General features: G+C 44.3%; 1 protein-coding gene across 1 annotated transcript in view; it reads left to right on the top strand.

Annotated features, from left to right (window-relative positions):
* The window catches only part of myom2a (myomesin 2a), a 28847-nt gene that overhangs the window by 5131 nt on the left and 4459 nt on the right, over positions 1-19257 (top strand). Inside the window, 22 exon segments of the mRNA XM_068595736.1 lie at positions 1502-1590; positions 1796-1834; positions 2437-2601; positions 2688-2849; positions 3508-3649; positions 4417-4628; positions 9474-9648; positions 9775-9896; positions 10688-10875; positions 11023-11149; positions 12709-12887; positions 13306-13420; positions 13760-13919; positions 14070-14176; positions 14269-14313; positions 14409-14545; positions 15098-15242; positions 17644-17703; positions 18090-18157; positions 18261-18374; positions 18492-18579; positions 18949-18987. Of these exon segments, the coding sequence (XP_068451837.1) occupies positions 1502-1590; positions 1796-1834; positions 2437-2601; positions 2688-2849; positions 3508-3649; positions 4417-4628; positions 9474-9648; positions 9775-9896; positions 10688-10875; positions 11023-11149; positions 12709-12887; positions 13306-13420; positions 13760-13919; positions 14070-14176; positions 14269-14313; positions 14409-14545; positions 15098-15242; positions 17644-17703; positions 18090-18157; positions 18261-18374; positions 18492-18579; positions 18949-18987 (2678 nt within the window).

Here is a 19257-nt window from a genome sequence, read left to right as displayed (position 1 = left end):
TAATAACATATGAGAGTTTAAAAAGACACTTAAGAAGAAGAGAAGAGGAAGTATAACATGATTTTAAATACGTAGATAGGAAGATTAAGAGTGTAAAGTAACTTTTTAAATGGTTCAAAAGACACAGGTGAGAAGATTCAAAGAGTAGGAAATGAAATATTAAAAAGTTTAAAAAGAATACAATAAAAAATAAATATTTGAAAAGAAGAATAAAAGTATGAAATACACATTTCAAACAGAAGAAAAAAATAATAAACTCTAAAGTAGACGGATTAAAAGAGTAAAACATAGAATACAAATAAAAAAGACAAAAATAAAAGTTAGATTTTAGCGAAAAATAATGAGCAAGAAAATCAACAGGAATGCTCTTTTCTGTCTGAATGAACTATAACGAGGGGAGAGGAGGGAGGGAGAGAGAGAGAGAGAGAGAGAGAGAGAGAGAGAGAGAGAGAGAGAGAGAGAGAGAGAGAGAGAGAGAGAGAGAGAGACGGTCCGGCTGTTTGTCATCTTCAAGACTCCTCAGCTGTTCGTGTCGATGTGCTGACCTTTGCGTCACTTGAGCCACAAATTCCTCCCTCTATCTCTCTCTCTCCCTCTCTCTCTCTCTCTCTCTCTCTCTCTCTCTCCCTCTCTCTCTCTCTCTTTCTCTCTCTCTCTCTCTCTCTCTCTCTCCTTCATGTCTTCATGCAGCCAAGGAAACGGATCCTCTTTTAAAATAGTTCAGCGTGGGAGAGAGAGATAAAGAGAGAGAGAGGTGGGGGAGAAGGTGGGAGAGAGAGAGAGAGAGAGAGAGAGAGAGAGAGAGAGAGAGAGAGAGAGAGAGGGGGAGGAGAGGTTACATTTCTTCCTTCTATTCTCACCAGACCGTCTTCATGGTTCTTGAACTGAGCTCCTCGTGTCTCCTTTAAACACCTTGAATCCTTCTGGGTCGAGTCCTCTTTCTCTGTGTTTGAGTCCTCGTAGGAACCTCAAATGATGTGTTTGTAGTATGTATCTGTTCAGCATAGTCTTGGGGAAAAAATGTATATCTTCAAAAAAGAAAATCCCTTTTAAAAGATATTGTGATCATAACTCTAACATCAGCATGATATGAGCCAGGTGCATCAAAAAGGCTCCCAGAGTTTCACACACAGTTGTGTTCGGTGCTTGAACGACGTCCCACAGACTGAGAGTGGAGCTTTTTGAGAGGTTAGATCCAAAGCATCGACATATGCAACAATACACACAATCCAGGAAAGCATCGGCGTGTTATGAAGCAAATTCAGTTAAAAAAAACAGGTTTTTCGGTAAAAAAATAGGAAAAATATCCAGTTTTCAACATTATCACTAACTAACAGCAGACGCTCACTCGAAGAGAAGGCGACCCTGACGTGATATAAACCATACAGTTTCATTCATATACCTGATGTATGTATGTATATATATATGTATATATACAACACTGTGTGTGTGTGTGTGTGTGTGTGTGTGTGTGTGTGTGTGTGTGTGTGTTGTGTTTCAGGTGTGTTGTGAGTGATACTGCTGAGTACAGCGTTGTGGCCACCAACCAGCACGGCACGGCTACCAGCAAGGCCACCGTCACCGTGAAGAGTCAGTCACCTCTGGAGCTCCAATTATTATTATTATTATTATTATTATTATTATTATTATTATTATTATTATTATTATTATTATTATTATTATTATTATAATATTCATATATCATGTTCTTTATGTTAACTCTATAACATTTAAATATATATCATTGTGTTCACATCAGCGTTATTCACATTCATGTTTCTCTCTTTCTTCACAGGACCATCAGGAGCCGGAGAGTCCAGCTACCTGGGATTAGGTAAGGAGAGAGGAGACAGGAGACAGGAGAGAGGAGACAGGAGAGAGGAGAGAGGAGAGAGGAGACACGAGACAGGAGAGAGGAGAGAGGAGACACGAGACAGGAGAGAAGAGAGAGGAGACAGGAGACGGAAGATAGGTGAGAGAGGAGAGAGGAGATGAAAGCAAGGAGACAGGAAAGAGGAGAGAGGAGACGGAAGACAGGAAAGAAGAAAGAGGAGAAAGAGGAGATAGGAGACAGGAGACAAGAGAGAGGAAAGGAGAGACAGGAGAGAGGAGACAAGAGAGAGGAAAGGAGAGACAGGAGAGAGGAGACAAGAGAGAGGAAAGGAGAGACAGGAGAGAGGAAAGGAGAGACAGGAGAGAGGAGAAAGAGGATACAGGAGAGAGGAGAGGAGAGAGGAGAGAGGAGGGAGGAGAGGAGAAAGGAGAGACAGGAGAGAGTGAATGAGGTCTGAATGAGCTGAAGATGTTTTTCTGAGCGTTAAATGAAACACAGATTATTTTGCTAGAAGAGAAGAAGTTTCCTCCGTAGCGTCTCTGAAAGAAGACTTCAGTGTCGTGAGGTGTAACCGTTGTTCCCATCGTTCCCATCGTTCCCAGTGCCCCGCCTCACCGAGCTGCACGCCAGTAAGCTGGAGGTCAGCCTGCTGGAGCGCTTCCCCGTGAGCTTCGGGGTGGAGGGCGGCTCCGCCTCCCTGCTGTGCGGCATGGTGGTCGTGCCCGACCTGCCCAACCTGCCGCCGCTGGTGCAGTGGTTCAGAGACGGTGAGGCGGCGCCCGAGACTCTCTCTCTCTCTCTGCTCGCCCGCCCCCATCACGCCTCATGTCTCCATCTTGTCTCCTCCCCTCAGACACGCTGCTGGCCGCCGGCGCGCTGGCCGTGATGTCGGTGGGCGGCGGCGCCGCGCGGCTCACGCTGCCGCATCTCGCCAAGGACGACGAGGGGCTTTACACCATGAGGGTCTTCACCAGGGAGGGAACCACGGAGCACAGCGCCTACCTGTTCGTCTCAGGTAGGAGACCTGATCCTGATCCTCCTCGTCTTCTTCTTCTTCTTCTTCTTCTTCTTCTTCTTCTTCTTCTTCTTCTTCTTCTTCTTCTTCTTCTAGTTCTTCTTCCTCTTCTTCTACTAGTTCTTCTTCTTCTTCTTCTAGTTCTTCTTCTTCTTCTTCCTCTTCTTTTACTAGTTCTTCTTCTCCTCTTCTCCTTCCTCTTCTTCCTCCTCCTCTTTTTCTTCTTCTTCTAGTTCTTCTTCCTCTTCTTCTTCTTCCTCTTCTTCTTCTTTCTCCTCTTCTTCTTCTTCCTCTCCTTCCTCTTCTTCCTCCTCCTTCCTCTTCCTCTTTTTCTTCTTCTTCTTCTTCTTTAGAATATGTAGAAAATAGTCAAATGAGGGAGAAAATCTGAAGAAATATATTACATCATAAAGAAGATTAATTGATTTAACAAAACAAATGTGAAACACACACAGGCACACACACACACACACACACACACACACACACACACACACACACAAACGCTCATACACACTTTAAACATAATTTAATAAAACAACAATCATAATTTCATACACACATCTCATCTTGTCTGTGTCCCTCCTCCTGTCTCTTGTCTCCTCCTCCATCCTCCCTGTCTCCTACCTCATGCGTCCTTGCTTCCTCGCTCCCTCAGACGCCGCCCCCTCCGTGGCCGGCGCCCCCGGCGCCCCGATGAGCGTGAAGGCCTTCGACGTGAACGCCGACTACGTGCTGGTGGCCTGGAAGCCGCCAAACACCGTGAACGAGGCGCCGATCAGCGGATACTTTGTGGACCGGTCAGTACGTCTCCTCCAGGACATTATATTAATATTATTAATATTAATATTAATGCTAATAATGCTCTTCAGCTCCTTCAACGTGGGGATCTGAGATCTTTGTTGGACAAAACATTTGATCCTCTGATGTTTCACTATTTTATATATATTTTTAAATACTAAATATTGATCAGTCGATTAGTATTAATAGTAATATTAATAACCATCAGTTGAAGCCTGAATCTCCTCTTTACTGGATGCTTTTCATCCTCTGACACCTGAGAGGTTAAAGCAGCTTTAACTGAACAACAAGGAAGCTTAAAGTGTAAAAAACTACTGATCGCTTTAAGTTTTCTGCATTTTGGGACTTAATATTATTAAGAAATGCTGTTTGCTGCATTAATAAACAATAAAACAATAATGTAATATACAAAACAGAAAGACTGAAATGCTGTAGGTTGAAGCATAATGCTTTTATATTCCTATCCTAAATTATTATCAATTAAATCAGATAATTTATTCCAAATAAAGAGAAAATACAATTAAAAAAATAATAATAATAGTTTTTAAAAAAACTAATAAAGAAAAAACTAATTACACAAAATAAGAAAAAAAAGAAAAAATACAAGCAAAAAAAATTAATTAATTAAATGAAATAAAAATATATATTCAAAAAATAATAAGGAAAAAAAAATACAAATACAAATAAGAAAAAAAATTATAATTATATACACACATTTCATTCCCACTTGTAACACTGAAAACGTGTTTGATGAATCCTGCTGCAGGTGCGACGCCGGCAGCGACTCGTGGGTCCAGTGCAACGACGCGCCGGTGAAGGTGTGCAAGTACCCGGTGCACGGCCTGCAGGAGGGCGGCTCCTACCACTTCCGGGTCCGGGCCGTGAACAGCGCCGGCGTCAGCAGGCCGTCCCGCCGCAGCGGCAAAGTCACCGCCCTCGACGCCGCCGAGAGCGAGCGGCTGCAAGGTAGCGGGGAAGGTAAAGACGCAGCGCGGCGCCGCCGCTACGTGTGAATGTAACGCCGCTGTTGTTCTCCCGACGCAGTGATTAAGATCGAAGGGAAGTACGACGTAGTGATCAAGCAGGACGACCTGGAAGGTACGGAGGTCACGTGACCGGGGTCAGAGGTCGGCTTTGTTGTTCCCACTTCCCCTGAAGCTCACACGGATACTAACACGCGTGTGCGTGTGTGTGTCAACAGCACAGACACAAATACACAACAGTCACCGTCTGAGGTCTGCTGCTGCCGTACATCCCATAATCAAAGTTCTCATGCGTAACGACTTCTTTTACTGCTGAACAGAGTATATATAGATGTATATATATATATATATATATATATATATATATATATATAAATGACCTCTTTATTGTAGCGTATGTCAAAGAAGTAGTAAAAGAAAAACTCCTTTCAGACAAGTTTCTCTCAAATGTCAAAATTAAACCATGAAACTGACACAAAACAAAATCAAACACACACACACACACACAGACACACACACACACACACACACATAACACTGATCTAAAATTGATCCGCACTGTCATATTGAAACATATCGACAGCGCCCTTTCCCTCGGCTCCTCCCCTTTCCCTCGGCCCCTCCCCCTCGGCTCCGCCCCTTTCCTCAGCTCCTCCCCCTTCGTCCCGGCCCCTCCCCTCCTAACCGTTGCCGTGGCCATCTTTGATTTAACTCCAACTCTCTCACACTTTAACCGACTGAAGTGGTTTTGTGAGTTTCTTTTAAACCCCTCAGAGTTTCTCGTCTTCTTCAAATCAAACCTTTTAACACGGAAACTAAAATAAACGCGTCGGCGTCACTTTACACGCTGGCTCATGCAGAAGTTCCACATTTTACTGTAACATATGTTTAGGACCTTCAGGTCGTCTGCAGTTCTAATAGGACTCTTTTCAAGACGCTAATACCTGCGTCTGTCAGCTTGAGGGTTAATTTATGCAGAACTGACTTTATCTTTATTTAAATACAATAATACAAAAAAAGATGCTGCTGTCAATCAACCAAGGAAGTAACTCCATCATGTGTCTGACCTGGAGATTCAGTGGGACTCCTGCATGAGCTGCTCCCTAAAGCTCACCCTGCCCGCTCCCTGTGGCTCACCCTGTGAGCTCACCCTGCCCGCTCCCTGTGGCTCACCCTGTGGGCTCACCCTGTCCGCTCCCTGTGGCTCACCCTGCCCGCTCCTTGTGGCTCACCCTGTCCGCTCCCTGTGGGCTCACCCTGTGGCTCACCCTGTCCGCTCCCTGTGGGCTCACCCTGTGGCTCACCCTGTCCGCTCCCCGTGGCTCACCCTCCCCGCTCCCTGTAGCTCACCCCGCCCGCTCCCTGTAGCTCACCCCGCCCGCTCCCTGTGGCTCACCCTGCCCGCTCCCTGTGGCTCACCATGCCCGCTCCCTGTGGCTCACCCTGTCCGCTCCCTGTGGCTCACCCTGCCCGCTCCCTGTGGCTCACCCTGTGGCTCACCCTGCAGGCTACGTCACGCTGCCGGGCGTGCCCACGTCCGTTCACGCCTCCGAGGTGTTCAGCTCGTACGTGGTGCTCAGCTGGACGCCGCCGCGGCCGCGCGGACGATCGCCGCTGTGCTACGTCATCGAGAAGGTGCTTGTTGTTGTTGTTGTTGTTGTTGTTGTTGTTGTTGTTGTTGTTGTTGTTGTTTATGACTCCTTATGAAGTAATTACGTTAAAATTAAGTTTTAGGAATCCACACGCTCACACACACAAACACACAGACGCACACGCAGCTGCACAGACACACAAGCAAACAGACACACGCAGAAACACACAGACACACACAAACATAGAGACGCACAAGCAAACAAACACAAAGACACACACACAAACACACAGACGCACACACACAAACACACAGACACGCACACAAACACACAGACACACGCACACACACACACACACACACACACACACACACACACACACACACACACCCTCTCTCTCTCTCCATGTGAATGCTTCTCTTTAGCTCCGTTAAGACCAAACAAATCCAAGGTTGAGCTCCGGCTCTGCGCTGACACCAGACCCCCCCCCTCCTCCCCCCCTCCTCTTTGTTCTACATTGATGAGCTCGGCCCCCCCCCCCCCCCCCTTTCCCACAGTGCTTAGCGGGCACTGGCGCGTGGCAGCGGATCAACACGGCGGTGCCGCTGCGCTCGCCGCGTTACCCGGTGTTTGATTTGCAAGACGGGCAAACGTACCGCTTCAGAGTGAGCTCAGTCAACGAGCAAGGCAGCAGCGAGGCCTCGGAGCCCTCGGGGCCCGTCCAGAAGGGGCGCGAGGACGGTAACACACACACACACACACACACACACACACACACACACACACACATCTAATTACATGGTTTAAGTTTCTTTTAGGAGAAAAATAACTAATACGTTGAAAAAAAAATCCTAAAATAGGAACAAGCCAAAAATACAAACACAAATATAATTTAAAAAAGTGTCTTTTCCTGCAGAGAAAATTGGGTGAAACACATTTTTAGACACTTTTTTTTCTTTTAAAAAAAAATATAAAACATACTTCATTTTTCTCATTTTGGGTCTGTATCACAACTATATATATCTATATCTATATCTATATATATCTATATATGTATATATAGATATATATATAGATATATAGATATATATATACCTATATATATATATCTATATATATATATACATATATATATTTGCAAAAAGGATAGTTTTTTTGTCTTTTGCAGCCGCTAAACCTGCACAAATATGACAAAAACACATAAACTGTGTTTTCTCTGCAAAGCCCACTGCGTCTCCTCTAGAACGTAATACTTCTTAAGATGCAGGTGGAGGTGTAGGTGGAGGTGGAGGTGTAGATGCAGGTGGAGGTGTAGATGCAGGTGGAGGTGGAGGTGTAGATGCAGGTGGAGGTGTAGATGCAGGTGGAGGTGTAGATGGAGGTGGAGGTGTAGATGCAGGTGGAGGTGTAGATGGAGGTGGAGGTGGAGATGCAGGTGGAGGTGTAGATGCAGGTGCAGGTGGAGGTGTAGGTGCAGGTGTAGGTGGAGGTGTAGATGCAGGTGGAGGTGTAGATGCAGGTGCAGGTGGAGGTGTAGGTGCAGGTGTAGGTGGAGGTGTAGATGCAGGTGGAGGTGTAGATGCAGGTGCAGGTGGAGGTGTAGATGCAGGTGGAGGTGGAGGTGTAGATGGAGGTGGAGGTGTAGATGCAGGTGTAGATGCAGGTGCAGGTGGAGGTGTAGATGCAGGTGGAGGTGGAGGTGTAGATGGAGGTGGAGGTGTAGATGGAGGTGTAGATGGAGGTGGAGGTGGAGGTGCAGGTGGAGGTGTAGATGGAGGTGGAGGTGTAGGTGCAGGTGGAGGTGCCTCCAGAGCAGCAGCTCTCTGTGTGTGTGTTTGCCGCATGACGTCATCTCGTTGTTGAGCGTGCTCCGCTGTGTGTTGCAGGCACCGCGCTGCCGGCCGGTACGTACCGCCTGCTGTCTCTCTTGTTTCACGCTGACGCCACAGATGTGTGTGTGTGTGTGTGTGTGTGTGTGTGTGTGTGTGTGTGTGTGTGTGTGTGTGTGTGGTCACTGGGTTCATTTCTCACTGAAGCATCTTGAACTCAAGGTGAACTTCATGCAGTTTTCCCCAAAACTAATCCCACCCTGTCCCTCCAGTGAACTCCTCTCTAACGTCACGCTTCCAGTGGTTTACCTGTGTGGAGCCGGTGTTTAACGTGGCATGTTGTGTACGTGGCATGTTGTGTACGTGGCAGCCGTCATGTGACAGCACGTGACGGCTTATAGAGGGAAGCTGTATAAAAGGTCAGGGGTGAACTCAGCTTCATGTTCAGAACTTCTGGAACGTTTTATCTTCCATGAAGATTTCCTTAGAAATGTTCATCCATTTAGTTACACGCCAATTATAGAACCATTCACATGACTAGTTATGTGTCATCACTAGTTATTATGTCATCACTAGTTATGTGTAATCAATACTTATTATGTCATCACTAGTTATGTGTCATCACTAGTTATGTCATCTCTAGTTATTGTGTCACTACTAGTTAATGTGTCATCAGTAGTTATTATAGCATCACTAGTTATTATGGAATTAGTACTATTGTGGCCTCACTAGTTATATTAGTTATTTGTCCTGACTAGTTATGTGCCATCACTAATTATGTGTCATCACTGGTTATTGTGTCATCATTAGTTATTATGTCCTCACTAGTTATGGCATCACTAGTTGTACTAGTTGTGTGTCCTCACCACTTATACTAGTTATGTGTCCTCACTAGTGGTACTAGTTATTATGTCATCACTAGTTGTGTGTCCTCACTAGCTGTACTAGTTATGTGTTCTCACTAATTAAGTCTCCTCACTAGTGGTACTAGTTATGTGTCCTCACTAGTGTTACTAGTTATGTGCCCTTACTAGTTGTACTAGTTATGTGTTCTCGCTAGTTAAGTCTCCTCACTAGTGGTACTAGTTATGTGTCCTCACTAGTTGTGTGTCCTCACTAGTTAAGTTTCATCACTAGTGGTACTAGTTATTATGTCAACACTAGTTAAGTCTCCTCACTAGTGGTACTAGTTGTGTGTCCTCACTAGTTAAGTCTCCTCACTAGTTGTGTGTCCTCACTAGTTAAGTCTCCTCACTAGTGGTACTAGTTGTGTGTCCTCACTAGTTAAGTCTCCTCACTAGTTGTGTGTCCTCACTAGTTAAGTCTCCTCATTAGTGGTACTAGTTGTGTGTCCTCACTAGTTAAGTCTCCTCACTAGTGGTACTAGTTCCGTCTCCTCACTAGTCCTCCTCCCTGCAGGCGTGCCCTCGGCCCCGGGTCAGGTGGTCTCCACCAGGAACAGTAAGTCCTCGGTGTTCGTTCAGTGGGATCCTCCCAAGCAGCTCAACAACCTGATGGGCTACTACATCGACGGCCGCGTGGCCGGAACCAAGGAATGGTTCCCCTGCAACCACAAGCCCTTCAAGCACTGCAGGTGGGCAACGCGGACCTGCAGACATGGGACTGAAGATCATCACAATAATAATAATAATAATAACAATAATAATAATAATAATAATAATAATAATAATGATAATACTGAAACACTGGGCCCTCTCAGGTTCGTGGTGCACGGCCTCGTCCCGGGGGAAACCTACACGTTCCGCGTGCAGGCCGTCAACGTCTTCGGCCTCAGCGAGGAGTCACAGGAGTCCTCCCCCATCGCCGTGGAGCCGGCGCTCGGTAAGGGTCACAAGGTCACGAGGTCACGAGGTTACAGGGTCACGAGGTCACGAGGTCACGAGGTCACGGCGGCCTCAGAGAAAGAGCTTTGCAATGACGCAGTGTCGTGTTGCTTCCATTGTTCTATTCAGGGTTAGGGGTGGAGTACGGTACGTAGCAGCTGATCCTCCACCTGACCTCACTCTGCATGACGCTGTCATCACACGCACACATGCACATACGTGTTCAAGGTCACTGAGCTTCACGTGTTCAAGGTCACTGAGCCGTAACAGAATGCTTTGATCTGTGCCAGATAGATCATAAAAAACACGTCATATTAAACTTATTAAACGTGTAAAACTCTCCACGTAGCTCACATGTCTACAATGTGTGTATAAACACACGCGTGTCATAGTCTGCTTGGAGCACTTTATAATTACATATTCACAATGATTCTTAACAATAATCACAACACATTATAATGTGTTATTAGGTCAAGTATCGTACTATTTATACTTCACAGTTGCTGGTCACTCTGCAGGGATCATAGAGTATTATAATTACCATTATTATGATACATAAGTATATTTTTATGATGTATAACGTGATTATAAGTTATTTTAAGTCTTTTTTTATAAAATATTCTGTGTTCTTGCACAGATTTAGTATTTATTTGTTGTTTTGTGTCATATTTATTGGCTTAAAGCAAACAATAACTACTTACAGTAACTTTTAGTCACATAATAACCATGTATAACAATATACTTGACCTTCTAAGTCTTTACAAATGGATTATAATGTGCTGTGGCCAGCGACCCCGAGCGCTCCGTCCGGCATCACCATGCTGAGCTGTGACGGCTCCTCCATGACCTTGGCCTGGAAGAGCCCCAAACACTGCGGCGGCTCCAAGGTCACGGCGTACTACATCGACAAGCGCGACGCCGACACGCTGCGCTGGCAGGAAGTGAACCTGAAGGCCGTCACGGAGAGGACCTGCACGGTGAGTCTCACACACACACACACACACACACACATATATATATATATATATATTGACGTCTTTGGAGAAAAAATTAGACACAATTCTATACAATGTATCTTTTATATCTAGTAATTATGTTGCCTCCCCCCCCCCCCTCCTCTCCAGATTGATAACCTGACAGAGGGGGTGTTCTATGAGTTTAAGGTCCAGGCTGCCAACATGGCCGGCGTCGGCGTCCCGTCGGCCGCCAGCGTGCCGCTGAAGTGTGAGGCGTGGACCATGGAGCAGCCAGGTGGGACGCCTTCTAGACACGCTCACCTTCTAGACACGCTCACCTTTTAGACACGCTCACCTTCTAGACACGCTCACCTTCTAGACACGCTCACCTTTTAGACACGCTCACCTTCTAGACACGCTCACCTTTTAGACACGCTCACCTTCTAGACACGCTCACCTTCTAGACACGCTCACCTTCTAGACACGCTCACCTTCTAGACACGCTCACCTTTTAGACACGCTCACCTTTTAGACACGCTCACCTTTTAGACACGCTCACCTTTTAGACACGCTCACCTTTTAGACACGCTCACCTTCTAGACACGCTCACCTTCTAGACACGCTCACCTTCTAGACACGCTCACCTTCTAGACACGCTCACCTTCTAGACACGCTCACCTTTTAGACACGCTCACCTTCTAGACACGCTCACCTTCTAGACACGCTCACCTTCTAGACACGCTCACCTTCTAGACACGCTCACCTTCTAGACACGCTCACCTTTTAGACACGCTCACCTTTTAGACACGCTCACCTTTTAGACACGCTCACCTTTTAGACACGCTCACCTTTTAGACACGCTCACCTTCTAGACACGCTCACCTTTTAGACACGCTCACCTTTTAGACACGCTCACCTTTTAGACACGCTCACCTTCTAGACACGCTCACCTTTTAGACACGCTCACCTTTTAGACACGCTCACCTTTTAGACACGCTCACCTTTTAGACACGCTCACCTTCTAGACACGCTCACCTTCTAGACACGCTCACCTTCTAGACACGCTCACCTTTTAGACACGCTCACCTTTTAGACACGCTCACCTTCTAGACACGCTCACCTTTTAGACACGCTCACCTTTTAGACACGCTCACCTTCTAGACACGCTCACCTTTTAGACACACTCACCTTTTAGACACGCTCACCTTTTAGACACGCTCACCTTTTAGACACGCTCACCTTTTAGACACGCTCACCTTCTAGACACGCTCACCTTTTAGACACGCTCACCTTCTAGACACGCTCACCTTTTAGACACGCTCACCTTTTAGACACGCTCACCTTCTAGACACGCTCACCTTTTAGACACGCTCACCTTTTAGACACGCTCACCTTTTAGACACACTCACCTTTTAGACACGCTCACCTTTTAGACACGCTCACCTTTTAGACACGCTCACCTTTTAGACACGCTCACCTTCTAGACACGCTCACCTTCTAGACACACTCACCTTTTAGACACGCTCACCTTTTAGACACGCTCACCTTTTAGACTCGCTCACCTTTTAGACACGCTCACCTTTTAGACTCGCTCACCTTCTAGACACACTCACCTTTTAGACTCGCTCACCTTTTAGACACGCTCACCTTTTAGACACGCTCACCTTTTAGACTCGCTCACCTTTTAGACACGCTCACGAGGAAGCAGGAAGGGATCTTTTGACGTACTGTTTGTCCAGTGAATTAGCATAAAGGAGCTTCTTAGTTCTCTGCTTGAGAAGCACCACCCTCGTGTGAGCGTCTGGATGGAGACACCGCAACACGCCGCTCATGCCTCTGCTCTCCATCCTCCAGGCCCCGCCTACGACCTGAGCTTCAGCGAGGTCAGAGGTCAGTCCCTGGTCCTCCTGTGGAAGGCCCCGGTCTACACCGGAGCCGGTGCGGTCACCGGATACCTGGTGGACATGGCCAAGAAGGGCTCCTCGGAGTTCACCACTCTGACCCAGGAGGCTGTGAGCCAGCGTTACCTGCAGGTGGGAGCCGCCGCCACCGCCGCAGATTAATAATCCATAATAATCTCTTCATGACGAGACCATCGGGGAGAAGATGGTCTGCTTCTAGAGAGTTATTCTTAAAGCTCGGTGCCACCGGCTCGGATTCTGTCAGAACCCTGCTGCGGTAAAATGAGAGGTTTTCTAAAGGGACCCTGGCGCTTCCGCCTTTGTCCACAGGGGGCGCCAGAATCAACACACACAAAATGAAAGTTCTCCGTTGTAACTATAAAGTGTTTATCCCTAAAACTTTGCGCATCAAAATGACAAATTGAGTCGTTTATTTCATTTTTGAAAGGTTTCATTTTACCTTAAAATGACTTTGATGTAACTGTTTGCCTCATTAAGTATTAATGTGTTCATCAATATGCAACATAAGCCTGACTGTGGTGTCCTGCAGGTGGGCGGGCTGGAGGAAGGGGAAACCTACGTGTTCAGAGTTCGTTCTGTCAACGCAAAAGGAGTCGGAAGATCTTCCCAGCTGTCTGAGCCGGTCTGTGCCAAAGCTCTTCCAGGTAACGGCGACTGAACGCTGCTTCCTTTCCTGCAGAATATTATCACCACTTTATGATAAAGACTTAAAGACTTCATGGTAAAATGTTCGGGTTCCAAGGCGCACCCGCTTATAAGCCGCATCCACTAAATAAAAAAGTTGTATTTAATCATAAACAAGCCACAGCGGTTTACGTATAAGCTGCCGCTGCAGTGGCGAAGCTAGGATGCTAGCAACAGCGGCTTGAAGGCGCTAGCAGCAGCACCGCTAGCAGCACCGCTATGTAAGCCACACAGGTCAAAGTTCAGCTCGACGTAGCGGCTTCTAACCTGAATTTCACGGGTTGTTCATCTGTTCACAGGCACCCAGGAGATCGTGGCTGGCGTGGACGAGCTGACCGGAGACGTCTTCCTGTCCCTGGAGGCCTGCGAGATCTGCGAGACGTCAAAGTTCGTGTGGTCCAAGAACTACAAAGCCATCGGAGACTGCCCCCGAGTGGCCGTCACGAAGAAGGGCCGGACGTAAGCGCTGCCACGGGATGTGTGATATACACATATATGATCTTACTATATATTTATTACCTTTAATACTTCGATCTTCGTGAGTATTTAAGATGTTTAAAATATGGATCTTAGTGGATATTTAATATCTGTAATGCTTTTGTTCCTCAGCTCCAGACTCACCTTCACCAACCCGGATAAAGACGATCTGGGTCGCTACTCGGTGGTCGTCACCGACACAGACGGCGTCTCCTCCAGCCACACGCTGACTGAGGACGGTGGGTCTTCTTGGTCTCGTGAGGCGTGTTGTTGTTGTTGTTTGTTGTTGTTGTTTGGTGCTCATGTTTCTTGTCTTGAATCCATCCCGCAGCCCTGAACACGATGCTGGAGCTCAGCTACGCCATCAGACACCCCGGTGAGTGACGAGCGGCCTCCTCCTCTCGTCTCTTGGTGCCATCGCCGGCTCCTCAGGACTCAGCGTTGTGCGTCGTTGTGTGTTTTTCGTTGCAGTTGTTCCTCTGAAGCACGGCCTGAACTATGAGATCTTGGAGAAGGGTCACGTGCGCTTCTGGCTGCAGGCCGTCAAGCTGTCGCCCTCCGTGTCCTACAGGGTCATCGTCAACGACAAGGAGGTCAAAACCGGAGAGGTACGAACGTTTCACAGTTAGTACTGAAGTTAAAGGGATGGTCTAAATTTTAAATTTTTTAATTTTAAATTTTTAAATTTTTAAATTTTTAAATTTTTAAATTTTTAAATTTTTAATTTTTAAATTTTTAATTTTTTGATTTCTAAATGTTTAATTTTTAATTTTTAAAATTTTAAAATTTAATTATTTTTTTTTTTTTACATTTTAAATCTTGAATTTTTTTATTTTTTAATTTGTTTGAAATATTTATATTATTGCATGTTTTATGTTTTTATATTTTTAAAATTATTCTTATTTTTTTTTATTCTCTTAATTTCAGATTATTTATTATTATTTATTTTTCATGTATATTTTTTATTCATTTAAAAAAGCAAATATTAATATCTATTATTGCACTATGTATGCTTTTTATGTTTATATAATTAATTTGAATTTTTATATCAGAGTAATTCATTGGCATGTTGAACACTCGAGGACTTTGACTCGTGCATAACAAGCAGAATGAAACAAACACAATGTTGTATTGTTTGTCTTTGTGTTGTTTCCTCTCAGGGCATAAAGATCAGCCATGACGTGAACACCGGCGTCATCCAGATGACCGTGGATCACTTCACCAGAGCCAACGAGGGAACCTACACCGTGCAGATCCACGACGGCAAAGCCAAGACCCAGAGCTCCCTGGTGCTGGTGGGAGACGGTGAGATCCTCCAGCGCACAACATGAGATACACACGACAACAAGATACACACACTGCCACAAGATACACTGCAACAAGATACACTGCAACAAGATACACTGCAACAAGATACACTGCAACAAGATACACTGCAACAAGATACACACACTACAACATGAGATACACACAACAACAAGATACACACACTGCCACAAGATACACTGCAACAAGATACACACACTGCAACAAGATACACTGCAACAAGATACACACACTACAACATGAGATACACACGACAACAAGATACACACACTGCCACAAGATACACTGCAACAAGATACACTACAACAAGATACACTGCAACAAGATACACACACTACAACATGAGATACACACGACAACAAGATACACTGCAACAAGATACACACACTGCAACAAGATACACTACAACAAGATACACTGCAACAAGATACACTGCAACAAGATACACACACTGCAACAAGATACACTGCAACAAGATACACTGCAACAAGATACACACACTACAACATGAGATACACACGACAACAAGATACACACACTGCCACAAGATACACTGCAACAAGATACACTACAACAAGATACACTGCAACAAGATACACACACTACAACATGAGATACACACGACAACAAGATACACTGCAACAAGATACACACACTGCAACAAGATACACTACAACAAGATACACTGCAACAAGATACACTGCAACAAGATACACACACTGCAACAAGATACACTGCAACAAGATACACACACTGCCACAAGATACACTGCAACAAGAGACACTGCAACAAGAGACACTGCAACAAGAGACACTGCAACAAGATGCACACACTGCAACATGAGATACACACGACAACAAGATACACACACTGCCACAAGATACACTGCAACAAGATACACTACAACAAGATACACACACTGCCACAAGATACACTGCAACAAGATACACACACTGCCACAAGATACACTGCAACAAGATACACTACAACAAGATACACACACTGCCACAAGATACACTGCAACAAGATACACTACAATAAGATACACACACTGCCACAAGATACACACACTGCCACAAGATACACTACAACAAGATACACTGCAACAAGATGCACACACTGCAACATGAGATACACACGACAACAAGATACACACACTGCCACAAGATGCACTACAACAAGATACACTACAACAAGATACACTGCAACAAGATACACACACTACAACATGAGATACACACGACAACAAGATACACTGCAACAAGATACACACACTGCAACAAGATACACTACAACAAGATACACTGCAACAAGATACACTGCAACAAGATACACACACTGCAACAAGATACACTGCAACAAGATACACTGCAACAAGATACACACACTACAACATGAGATACACACGACAACAAGATACACACACTGCCACAAGATACACTGCAACAAGATACACTACAACAAGATACACTGCAACAAGATACACACACTACAACATGAGATACACACGACAACAAGATACACTGCAACAAGATACACACACTGCAACAAGATACACTACAACAAGATACACTGCAACAAGATACACTGCAACAAGATACACACACTGCAACAAGATACACTGCAACAAGATACACACACTGCCACAAGATACACTGCAACAAGAGACACTGCAACAAGAGACACTGCAACAAGATGCACACACTGCAACATGAGATACACACGACAACAAGATACACACACTGCCACAAGATACACTGCAACAAGATACACTACAACAAGATACACACACTGCCACAAGATACACTGCAACAAGATACACACACTGCCACAAGATACACTGCAACAAGATACACTACAACAAGATACACACACTGCCACAAGATACACTGCAACAAGATACACTACAATAAGATACACACACTGCCACAAGATACACACACTGCCACAAGATACACTACAACAAGATACACTGCAACAAGATGCACACACTGCAACATGAGATACACACGACAACAAGATACACACACTGCCACAAGATGCACTACAACAAGATACACTACAACAAGATACACTGCAACAAGATACACACACTACAACATGAGATACACACGACAACAAGATACACACACTACAACATGAGATACACTACAACAAGATACACACATTACAACAAGATACACACACTGCCACAAGATACACTGCAACAAGATACACACATTACAACATGAGATACACACGACAACAAGATACACACACTACAACAAGATACATTACAACAAGATACACTACAACAAGATACACACATTACAACAAGATACACTACAACAAGATACACATGTCTCCATGTTTTTTGTGTATTTTGTGTTTCCTGTCCCAGTGTTCAAAGTTGCCCTGAAGGAGGCGGAGTTCCAGAGGAAAGAGCACATCAGGAAGCAAGGTACCGCACACTGCAACACACTGTCAGGCCTGTTTGTTTGTTTGTTTGTTTGTTTGCTAGTCTGGTGTGTAAACACGCCACAGGAAGACACACACAGGGTCATTCTGCTTCGGATGCAGGACTTTATTTAAAGGATATATAAAACATTTTGGTCAGGTCTCATCACTTTTGTGTATACAAGTAAATATTTAGGAGTATATATATATATATATATATATATATATATATATATATATATATATATATATATATATATATATAAATATATATATATATATATATATATATATATATATATATATATATATATATATTTGTATTTTATGCAGCGTATTGTTGCTCTTTATGTCCTGAACATTCACTCAACGCCCTCTCCTTCATTTCAGGTCCTCATTTCTCTGAGTATTTGTACTTCACCGTCACCGAGGACTGCACCGTCATGCTGGCCTGCAAGGTCTGAACCGCCGGCTCCAGACCATCGCTCCATCGCCTCCTTGTCCCCCGATAACACTCATGTTGTTGTGTGTTCGTTGTGTGTTTGTTTGCTTGTGTGTTAGGTGGCCAACGTGAAGAAGGAGACGTCCTTCCACTGGTACAAAGAGGACGATGAGATCGTTCCAGAAACTCCTCCCAACGTGATGTCTGGAGCCTGCGCGCTGCCCATCCCTCTGGTGACCACGGCTCTCATATATATATATATATATATATATATATATATATATATATACATACACACAATGAGATTTTCTGCTGCTTGTTGATACTATTATAATGTTTTGAATCTGCAGTTTTCTAGAAAGGATCAGGGCGTCTTCAAGGCCGTGCTCAGTGACGACAGAGGAAAGGACACGTCTCTGTTCGACATATCTGGCCACGGTAATAATAACCACAATGATAATAATAATAAACTTGATTTGATTGACACCTTTCATACAATACATGCAGTTTAAAGTGCTTCACATTTAAATAAAAACAACTTTGCATTGCAGAGAAAACAAACATTTCATTCATCAACTAAACAAATACATTTAAATTCATAAAGAGAGGAAATGTCCCAAAGTGTGGCTCCTCTTTATTACATTATTTTCAATATTTACATTATTTTTCGCCTAATTTTTCTCTTTTCTCTGTATCGTGTTTTCTAATTTTAACTTTATTCCTCCATGAATTACAACATATCCTCACTGTATTGTGGTATTACCTATAATAACACATAATAATCACATTTTGTGTCTTAATTTTCAGTGTTTGATGACATCATCAACGCCCTCGCCCAGAACGCCGGTGAGTCACTTCATGAATACGTTTTGTTCTCTTTTGTTTCCGACGTGATCGACAACATTTAATGAAAAGTTTGTCCTCGAGAGTTTCAGTGGATTCATTAATACGTCTCTGTGACGTTTATTGGTTTAGTCTAAAAAACATGTGATTTAGTAAAAAAAAAAATATATATATATATATATATATATATATATATATATATATATTAAATATACATTTATGAAGAATATGTACAATATGATGTACAGGGATCAGCGCAAGTATTTTAATTTT

Source organism: Clinocottus analis, unplaced genomic scaffold (genome assembly GCF_023055335.1).
Source record: "Clinocottus analis isolate CAN_PGR_092001 unplaced genomic scaffold, fCliAna1.0.p SCAF_31, whole genome shotgun sequence".
In the NCBI taxonomy this organism is placed as follows: domain Eukaryota; kingdom Metazoa; phylum Chordata; class Actinopteri; order Perciformes; family Cottidae; genus Clinocottus; species Clinocottus analis.
The sequence above is the reverse complement of the archived record's forward strand: the minus strand, read 5'-3'. Positions and strand labels throughout refer to the sequence as shown.